This window comes from Littorina saxatilis, linkage group LG2, assembly GCF_037325665.1.
Source record: "Littorina saxatilis isolate snail1 linkage group LG2, US_GU_Lsax_2.0, whole genome shotgun sequence".
Taxonomy (NCBI): domain Eukaryota; kingdom Metazoa; phylum Mollusca; class Gastropoda; order Littorinimorpha; family Littorinidae; genus Littorina; species Littorina saxatilis.
In genome coordinates, this window is record NC_090246.1 from 31,939,740 (window position 1) to 31,949,739 (window position 10,000).

Below are 10,000 nucleotides of genomic sequence, written 5' to 3' on the forward strand. Positions count from 1 at the left end.
GAGCTCAGGGGGAATGGAGTGAAAATGAACTGAACGCACCAGATACTAAAGAGACCAAAACGCCAGTGCAAAGTCGTCCACACTGTTCCCTCGCGAAGTTTTCTCAAACCGAAAAGCCATTTATCACTCAAACACCACCGTTGCCCGTACTCTGTCCACCCATATAATAGACCATTTATCCTGGACCGCCAACTAGCTCTCTCTCCGCTCTTTCTCTCTATTACGAGGTAGCGGCCTCTCGCATTTAGGAACCTACGCTTACATGGCCTTTCAGAAATCAGGGGGATGTCATATCCGGTGTCGATTGTAAACATGGACGAAGTTGCCGAGGTAAGTTCTGAAAATGCTAAAATAAACTCAGCTAAAGTGCATGTGGAACATGTTTTCGATGAGTTTTGTTAAGTTTAGTTTGGAGTTTTGGAAAATCCAGTTCATTGTCACCTCCCATTGTCACAAATAACTGGAGCGTGCTTTCTTTTCACTGTCTTTGAATCGCTGGCCTTTCAAACGGGACGCTCTGTAACGGTTCCATCTCTATTCAGCTTGTTATTTTGGTCTTTTGTTTTAAATTATTATAAATATAATTTTTCACTGCAGTAGTCCTTTAACTTTAACCCTTAGCTGTAAGCTAGATATGCACAAGTCATGTCGGTGCCACATAATGCTGACACACATGTTCCTGTGCATAGTTTATGGATAACGTGTAGTTGGGAAGTTAAGAGTAGAAATAATTAGTATTTAGTGTAGGAGGAGGGTTGGGGGTGGGTAGGGAGGGGGTGGGTATGGTTTACTTTGAGCAGGTCGGTTTCAGTTTTTAATATACAATTCTAGAGAATTGTGTATCTTATATTTGAGTCTTTCGTGTTTTAGACATTGATGCATTTAATAGTTTTAACGAGTTGCCTTTTGTTTTATCATTCTGGTGTTTATCTAGATGTGCTGTGTATCTTATAAGAAGTTCTTAAAAAATTTCGAAGTTCTTTTAGCATATAGGTTTTTTATGGTCTTAACAGTTAAACATGTATTACGTTATCATTAAGATTCATGCTTTGTTAGCACTAAGCAGTTGTTTTAATCAGTCTGGTTTTCTCTTGTTTTCATCTTATGAACATTCTAAATGTTAGACTAACTTATTGTCTTGTACAGAATAACAACTGTGTGAATGGTGCTATACTGAATGAAAGAGTGTGACATGAAGTTCTTGTACATCATTGTAAAGAGTGTGAATGACGTTTTTAGTTTAGATGTCAAGCGCTTAGAGCAAGCCTTTTTAACGAAAGTTTTTGATTTAGCGCTATATAAATGTTCTTCTTCTTATTATTATTATTAAGCGCCCCTGAAAGTCGAGCGTCGTAACCTCGAAGGGTCACGTGACGAGTTGGCGGTCCAGGCTATTTGGTCTATGGTCCACCCTAACAACACGGTCATGTAAGCTTCAGACATTTGAATATTTGAATCCTAAAGCGATACATAGGCGTGGACCGAGATTCCGTCAGTATGTGTTCTCTCTACGGTATCTGGTGGTAGTTTTTAAATCCACCATCCAAAAAGGGTAGCAGCGCGGCGCTCAGTTTTTATACGCCTGTTCATGAATTTGGATTGTGTTGATTAGTCGTGCGGGTGTGTGCCAGGAGTATACTGCACACGAAAGACATACGATTTTTTCAATCAAGTATTGATGTCAATTGATTAACTTTGAGTTATCAAAATATTCAATCTTTTTCTTTTCTTTTCTTGTTTGACTTGTCGTTGTTGCAAGAACAACGCGAACATAATGCATGCCCCACATATATACGTCTTCTGTGTGGGACTAATTGGGCCTGCATTATTTGGACTGTGTATGCCTATACCCTTTGTTCGCTCTACTCTCTCTTCTACATTTGTAATCATAACTAGTGGGCAAGCACAGCAAATCCAAATGTGTCTTTTAACAAGATCAAAGAAGTAAAGGGACGTTAGCGTTCTAAATATAACCAACAACTGTTCTTTAGAGCTACTTCCCTTCCTTTTTTGGATCGCGTTGTTAGCACTCTGTCACAATTGGTTATGATTGTGTCTTTGAACATATTTCCTTCTGCAAAACTCTACATTCACTTTTCTCTGTTTCAGAAATCCACGTCAACAACTTCAGTAATGACACAGGCAGTCAACAAAATCCCTTCACCGATGGATTGGCTACGGGGTGCGTGCACGTGCGCACTGTTGGCACTGACTTGGGTGCATGTACCCGGGGTGGAGGGACACGGGAGGTTGTTGGACCCTCCCTCCAGGTCAAGCATGTTTAGGAAGGGCTTCAACAATCCCCCCAACTATGACGACAACCAGCTCTTCTGTGGAGGTTTCAACGTAAGAACCAAGAATGTGTGAATGTAGTATTTATTTTATGTGAATGAATCTTTTGTTTCTGCAAGAGTGTTTGTATGCAGTGAGGTATTAATTTTGGCTTTTTAGACGTTAGTACTTGTATTTAAATGCTTTTAAGGGTGTAGTGTTATCTGGCGCATTTGCAAAACTCGCTGAAGCGGGTTGTTTTTACATTTTAGTCAAGTTTTGACTAAATGTTTTAACATAGAGGGGGAATCGAGACGAGGGTCGTTGTGTGTCTGTCTGTCTGTCTGTGCGTGTGTGTGTGTAGAGCGATTCAGACCAAACTACTCGACCGATCTTTATGAAATTTGACATGAGAGTTCCTGGGAATGATATCCCCGGACGTTTTTTTCTTTTTTTCGATAAATACCTTTGATGACGTCATATCCGGCTTTTTGTAAAAGTTGAGGCGGCACTGTCACACCCTCATTTTTCAATCAAATTGATTGACATTTTTGTAAAGCAATCTTCGACGAAGGCCGGACTTCGGTATTGCATTTCAGCTTGGTGGCTTAAAAATTAATTAATGACTTTGGTCATTAAAAATCTGAAAATTTTAATAATTTTTTTTATATAAAACGATCCAAATTTACGTTCATCTTATTCTACATCATTTCCTGATTCCAAAAACATATAAATATTTTATATTTGGATTAAAAACAAGCTCTGAAAATTAAAAATATAAAAATTATGATCAAAATTAAATTTCCGAAATCGATTTAAAAACAATTTCATCTTATTCCTTGTCGGTTTCTGATTCCAAAAACATATAGATATGATATGTTTGGATTAAAAACACGCTCAGAAAGCTTGACTAAATGTAGTAATTTCGCCTTACGCGACTTGTTTTTTTTCCATGGCGACCTATGGAATGCGCAACAATAATGTTCCTCTTTTTTTCTCCAATGCTAATCCTACGTCAAAAAATGCAAACCCTTAGTTTTCAGAGCAGCTGCTGTTCTGTGAATATTGCATCTATGGCGACAAAAATAACTCTTTCAGAAAAGATGGGGACGGTCCGACATCCAAACATCTGTTTCTACATCGTTGCTTATTAGCCTTATGCGTTTTTGTTAAAGCATGCGCAATCCCCGAGCTTTGTCTTTGTCGTTTTCTCTACCACAACTGCAGCCGGGTACGAACATGGATGTTCCATTGTCAACCAATTCACATAACATTTTCTGTATGTTGCACGTGTTTAGACGCAGTGGGCGAAGTACGGCGGAAAGTGCGGCGTGTGCGGCGACCCCTGGCCCGGCCCACGTGACAACGAACCTGGCGGCAAGTACGCCAACGGCATCATCACCAAGAAATACGCCGAGGGCCAGGTCATTGAGGTCTACGTTCAGCTCACTGCCAACCACAAGGTGTGTAGAGATCGTTAAAATGAGGGGGGTGGGTGTTTAGGGAACTAAGGAGAGAGGGAGAAAGGGTGAGACAAGGGGGATAAAGCCAAGCCATCACCAAAACATACGCCGAAGGCCAGGTCATTGAGGTCTACGTTCAGCTCACTGCCAACTACACGGTTTGGATAGCTGGTTGAAGTGGGAGGGGTGTGTTTGGGAATAAGTTACTACTAAGGAGGGAGGGAGAAAGGGGGGATAAAGCCAAGCCATCACCAGAAAATACGCCGAGGACCAGGTCATTCAGGTCTACGTTCAGCTCGCCGCTAACCACAAGGTGTATATTGATTGCTGAAAAAGGAGGTATCTTTTTGAGAGAGAGACAAGTAGGATAAAGCCATGAAATCCTCCGAGGGACAGGTTGTTGGTGTTGTTTTTGAACGTCGCTTCCACCGATATGGCTATCACAAACCGTCATTGCATGGCGTCTTTGTTCTGCTCCATGGTAACCACAAGATGTGTAAGGATCGCTGAAAAGGGAGGGATGTGTTGGCCCTTGGGGAACTAAGGAGGGAGAGAGGAAAGGAGAGACAAGGCGGATAAGCCAAGGCGCTGTTCAGTTTTATCACGAAATACACCGAAGGGGAGCAGGTCATTGAGGTCTCAGCTCACTGCCAACCAATATGTTTGCACGAAATACGAAAATGTTATGGTGCGCTAGGCTGCAAGCCTCTACATGCCGGTTGGGTCTGGAGGGGGGGGTGTCCTGGATTGCAGCCCCTCCTCACCTGGCAAATGTACCTTTTGTCTCGAGGAAAGACTCAAAGTACCCCTTTCAAATGCTAAATGTCAACAGCGTCTAGGGGGCAAGGCTAAGGGCGAAAAAGAGGGAAGCAGAGGTTAGAGTTAAGAAAGGCCCAGGGGCGGATCAGTTGCTTTGTAAGGGGGGGGGGCACTTTGAATCGAAAGTGAATATGATGGGCGCGAAGCGCCCGAATTTGCTAGGGGGGTCCGGGGGCATGCCCCCCCGGAAAAAAATGTTGCCCAAAGAAGCAAAATGGTGCCATCTGGTACCATTTGAACTTAGAAATGGTCATAGAATCAGCATAGAAAAATCTTTTTTTTTTCTTCTTTTTTTTTTTCGGGGGGGGGGGGGCACGTGCCCCCTGTGCCCCCCCCCCCCCTCGTCCGCCCCTGAAGGCGGTAAGTACGACATCGGTATCATAACAAAGAAATACGTCCAGTGACAGAACGAGAAAGTGCCTGGAAGTTCAAAAAGGTTCAAGCCATTTAGTCAAGTTGCTGCCATGGAGACAGCAGGAAGGCAGGCGGACATGGGTGGGTGGTGGCGATGAAGGGTAGGGGAAGGGTTTACATCAATATTGTTTTTGTCTACGTTTGAAATGAATAACAAGCTATGACTGTAGGTGTGTCGAGCTCGCCTCTTAGCCTCTCTTTTCATTAAAGCTCTTAAAGCAGCATCCTGATGTGGCCTTTCTTTTTTTGCTTTTTTTTTTTTTTTTTTTTTTTTTACAAAGGATGGTGTCATTTGAGTCCTTATGGAGAATTTTGCTGTAAAAATAAAATGGGACACGATCAAAGGTCTCCACAGGTGTGATTTTTGGACCGAATCTGTGCGTCCTCCACCTAGGTTAGTGCTAGCTAGGTCCATTGCTATATGTAGCGGCCAAGTACATGTACAGGCGGGAAGATGGAGAGCAGCGGCAGAGGCCTGGGCCGAGAGGAAGATAGGTGAACGGTGAATATAAGTAAATATGCGAGGATTGAAGGTAAACCCACTGGCAATAGAAAACGAGCAGGAAAAGAAAAGGTTATACGGGTCTGCTTTCGCCTAGCCAATGTTGCAGCTGTAGAACTATTACAAAGATGATGGGAAAGAGGATCCGAGTGCGGATTTGGCGGGAGATCCCGTAAGACACTGGCTAATCCGCATAGACGTACCGGAGACTGTGGCTTTGGGACAAGTTTTGATGTTCAGCTAACTGCTAAACATAGGTATTGCTGGTTATTTCAAGTATACAGAAATACCTATAGATGCTAAGGAGGTTGTCTTGGCGTTTTAAACTATGTCCCATTCTTCATGTCCTTGTTTCGTTCTCTTTTTTGTAGACTTTTTTTTAAAGTTTTCTTCTTTTTAGATTTCATTGCTATGTCACTCGTTTTCCCTCTGTCCGTTTTCATTATCGATCCAGCTGTTTCGTTACTTTTTCCTTATTATTCAAGATACATTCCTGCACAAGATAATTATGTATACCAGTAACCGGAAACACATATCAAAGTTAAAGTCACTAAAAAATAATCCCTACCCCAGGCTGTTGAATCGTGATGTGAAATCAACTGGCAGGGTAATGGCTGCCTATATATAGAAACCAGTAAATGGTGCTGTTGGGGCTTTTATGGTTTTCATGGGAAAGAAAATGTCTTTAACAGTTGGTTGATTCTTGGGTTCTAACGTCCCTTCAACCTTCGATATCTTTAGCCGTTACTCTTTTCCTCAAATACTTTCTCTGACGTGTCCAGACGGAAAAAATTGCCCTTCCTGACAGCTTCCATATCTCTCATATATATATACACTACCAGCTTTCCAGTCATCACTGTGTATTCATTCATGAAAAGTACACCAATTTTCTGGGAATTACAGCAGTGTCTGCAAGTCTGCAAGTCCCAGTCCGGCGACTGACTGTATGATAAAGTGACAAACGCCAACAAACGAGAACTGTAGCAGACGCAGAAAACGAATGACTGTATTACAAGCCGCGTCGGGAAGGGAAAGATCAGACAGATCCTGTAATGGGAGGTATTGAGTTATGAGAGAGGAAACAGTTCGAGACTACTGCGGCATAGAAGCAATTCTCTGCTGGATAAAAGAGATTAGTTTTGCGGTAGACAGGGGACTTGCAGAGACTGTTTGTGTGACTGCTTGATGGATACTGGCCGCTTGGTAGCTGAGTTGTCAAGACTGGTTCTGTATGGTGGTAATTTCTATTTGCATTTTTATGATGCTGAGTGCTGGATTGGTTCACATGACGTGAGTTCCTGTCTGAATTCGTGCTTTGCTGCACGTCAAAGTGTCTTACTGGCAAGTAAGACTAGTACAATGTGTGTATGTTGAGGGGAGTGGGGGTGATGGTTTGGGGTCGGCAGGGGAACAGGGGGAGGGAGGGAGGGAGTTGGTTTAGTTTGGGTGGATAAAGGGATCGAGACAGGGAATAAGTGTGTCTGCCGACTCGTCTGGCCTTCTGCTGCCCGCAATCTCTGTTTGTCTGTCTGTTTGTCTGTCTGTCTGTTTGTCTCGCTGGCTCTCTCTCTCTCTCTCTCTCTCTCTCTCTCTCTCTCTCTCTCTCTCTCTCTCTCTCTCATATCTCTCTCTCTCTCTCTCTCTCTCTCTCTTTTATCTCTCTCTCTCTCTCTTGTATCTCTCTCTTGTCTTGTCTTCTCTTCTCTCTTATCTAATTTAATCCTACCTCTCCTCTCCTCTCCTCTCCTCTTATCTCCTCTCCTCTCCTCTCCTCTCATCTCATCTCATCTCATCTCATCTCATCTCATCCTATCTCATCTCTCTCCACAGGGCTACTTCGAGTTCCGCCTGTGCAAACACGACAACCCGTTAACCAACATCACCCACGCCTGTCTGGACCAGAACCTGCTGGTGTTGGCCGATACGGGCGAGACCCGTTACATGGTCAAGGCGGGGGCCTACAGCGCCGTTCAGGACATCAAGATCAAGCTCCGCCTTCCCAAAGGAGTGACCTGCGCTGCCTGCGTCCTGCAGTGGAAATACAACGCGGGAAATAGCTGGGGGGTGGATCCGGACACCAAAGAAGGCTGCATCGGATGCGGGCCGCAGGAGCAGTTCTACGGCTGCGCGGATGTCGCTATCGGCCACGACGAGATCGTCACCGGTGTCCCCCCAGAAAAGTTCCCCTGGTACTTCCAGGACCCCGGCTCGGAGTGGCACTACGGGATCGCCTACGTTTTCGGCACCGGTGGGGATCGCGGGTCGATCTCTTCTGCTGAAAGGGTTCGTGTTGGCTCTGGACTGTGTGTGCTGCTGTTTGCTGCTGTTGCTGCGGTTTTTGCGGCTCGAAAGGTCTTTCTGTGATGCCTGATGGAAGGAATCTGTGTCCAGCAGCGAGTGTGTTCCCGTTCTGTTTTCATCATCAAACAGTATCATTATTCCTAAGCGAGAGAGACTTCTATGATGTCTTTTCATGTGATGACTAACTTGTATTGCAATTAATGTTTTTATGTGACTCTATAATAACCATCGTCACTAACCGTCTGTATCGTCCGTGTATTGTGGTCTCTCAAAGATACTTTATTTCAAGATGTGTTGGTTACAGTGTGATATGCTGGCGTAATGTCAAATGTGATGTTTTTGTTAATGAGTTTAAAATATACATTACCAGATATTGTCCTACTCCACTTCGCGCGAACTACAAATCCAACATGAAAGTGTTCACACGGAAGAATAATGCACCGTTCAATTTGGAAGAACATCAGTCATCTGGTGCTGAAAGTGACAAAGACGATGTGAATGTGTTACCATTTTTGAACGAGCTCATTCAGTTAAATTTGACATAAGCCCCGGCCGAATGTGTTGAAAATGGACCTTGCCAAACGCGCAACGTGTATTGATCAACAAAGGGCAGGAAATAAGCTCATAAAGTTGATGATAAGGTTCGTCACGAATTGAGTCTGTCATAAAATCTTGCTCTTCCTAATGTGCTTACCTTTACAGCAACAGCTTGCTTGTGTTGTAATCTGAAGTAAGAATCCAAACAAGCGTTCTTCTCTTTACTCGAGTGCTTGCCTTTCCATAAATTGCTCGCTAATGTCGTAAGCTGAAGAAAGAATCAAACAACAGTTCTTCCCCTTACCTCTGTAAGAACCGCATGTTTATGCTGCCAGCTGAAGAAAGAATCAGACAACGGTTCTTCCCCTTACCTCTGTAAGAACCGCATGTTTATGCTGCCAGCTGAAGAAAGAATCAGACAACGGTTCTTCCCCTTACCTCTGTAAGAACCGTATGTTTATGCTGCAAGCTGAAGAAAGAATCAGACAACAGTTCTTCCCCTTACTCGGGAGCTGATCTTCACGAGCACTGCGGGTTTTTGTTGAAAGCAGAAGAATCAAACAACAGTTCTTCCCATTACTCTATTACTTACCTGTATAAATACTGCTTATTTATGTTGTAACCTGGAGAAAAAAGATTCTTACCTTTCCTAGGGAGCTTACCTTTACAATGTATAACTTGCTTGTTTGTGTTGTAATCGGAAGAAATAATCAAAAGACGTTCTTCCCCTCATTCGGGTGATTAGGCCAAAAAAAAAATAGGTCTGTTTACGGTAACCCGACCGACCCTAGTTTTTTCGCGCGACCCTAGACTTTTTTTTGGCATTTGGGGAAAAAAAAAAAAAAAAATCTTGTTTTTTTGCCAAAATAACGTAAAAATATGGTTTTTGGGGGGGAAAAAAAAATTAAAAAAAAATCCCGACCTACCGACCCTATTTTTTTATGCTATGTTACCGTAACCACACCTATTATTTGTTTTGGCCTTACCTACTTTAAGAAGTGCTAGTTAACATTGTAAGCAGACATACAAATCAAACAACAGTTCTTCCCTTTCCTCGGATGCTTACCTTTATTATAACTGCCAGTTTATTTTGTAAGCTGGAGAAAGAAGCGAAACAAGTTCTTCCCTTTACTCGGGCGCTAACTTTTACAACTATTGCTTGTTTATGTTGTAAGCTTGCGAAAGAATAAAAACTAAATGCTTCCCTTTACTCGGGTGCTTACCGATATAAGAACTGCTTCATTCAGTTGTAAGCCGAAGAAAAAGTCAAAGCAACATCGTTGACTCGGTCGCTGAATTCGAATGAGATGTAGGCTTAATAATTACACTGGTACAAAAGTTCTAACTTAAATGTTCCTAAACAAAATCAGTGAGTGGTCGAAAAGAAAAACAATGGTAAATGACAAACTTAAATTACGGACTTTATTGTTGCAGAAAAAATCTAAGATTTTGATGTTCAGTATTGTATTAAGTATAGTGGTTTTCTATATGTTTCCCAGTTGTTGTTTTAGAATAAATCAAGCAGGCGAAATTACATAATATGCTGTCACAATGCCTCTTTCATAAAGTTTGATCCCTCGAGTACTCTTGTAAAACGTAGAAAACATTGTTTCACCTCTTGCATTTGATCTCCAAACAAGAGCTTTGCATTTCATCTCTATAAGGAAATGTCATCCCCATGTAGGCCTAACAG

The 10,000-nt window shown here is 42.7% G+C and overlaps 1 protein-coding gene across 3 annotated transcripts in view; it reads left to right on the plus strand.

Moving 5' to 3' along the window:
* LOC138958773 (uncharacterized) overlaps positions 1-10,000 on the plus strand; it is a 78,320-nt gene that overhangs the window by 67,658 nt on the left and 662 nt on the right. For all 3 annotated transcript variants that reach the window (XM_070330055.1, XM_070330057.1, XM_070330056.1), the window contains exons 2-4: positions 2,110-2,346; positions 3,570-3,734; positions 7,300-10,000. The exon at positions 7,300-10,000 is cut by the window's right edge and continues 662 nt beyond it. In XM_070330055.1, coding sequence (XP_070186156.1) covers positions 2,134-2,346; positions 3,570-3,734; positions 7,300-7,833 — 912 coding nt within the window. In that variant the 5' untranslated portion in view covers positions 2,110-2,133 and the 3' untranslated portion in view covers positions 7,834-10,000. The remainder of the gene's footprint in view (positions 1-2,109; positions 2,347-3,569; positions 3,735-7,299) is intronic.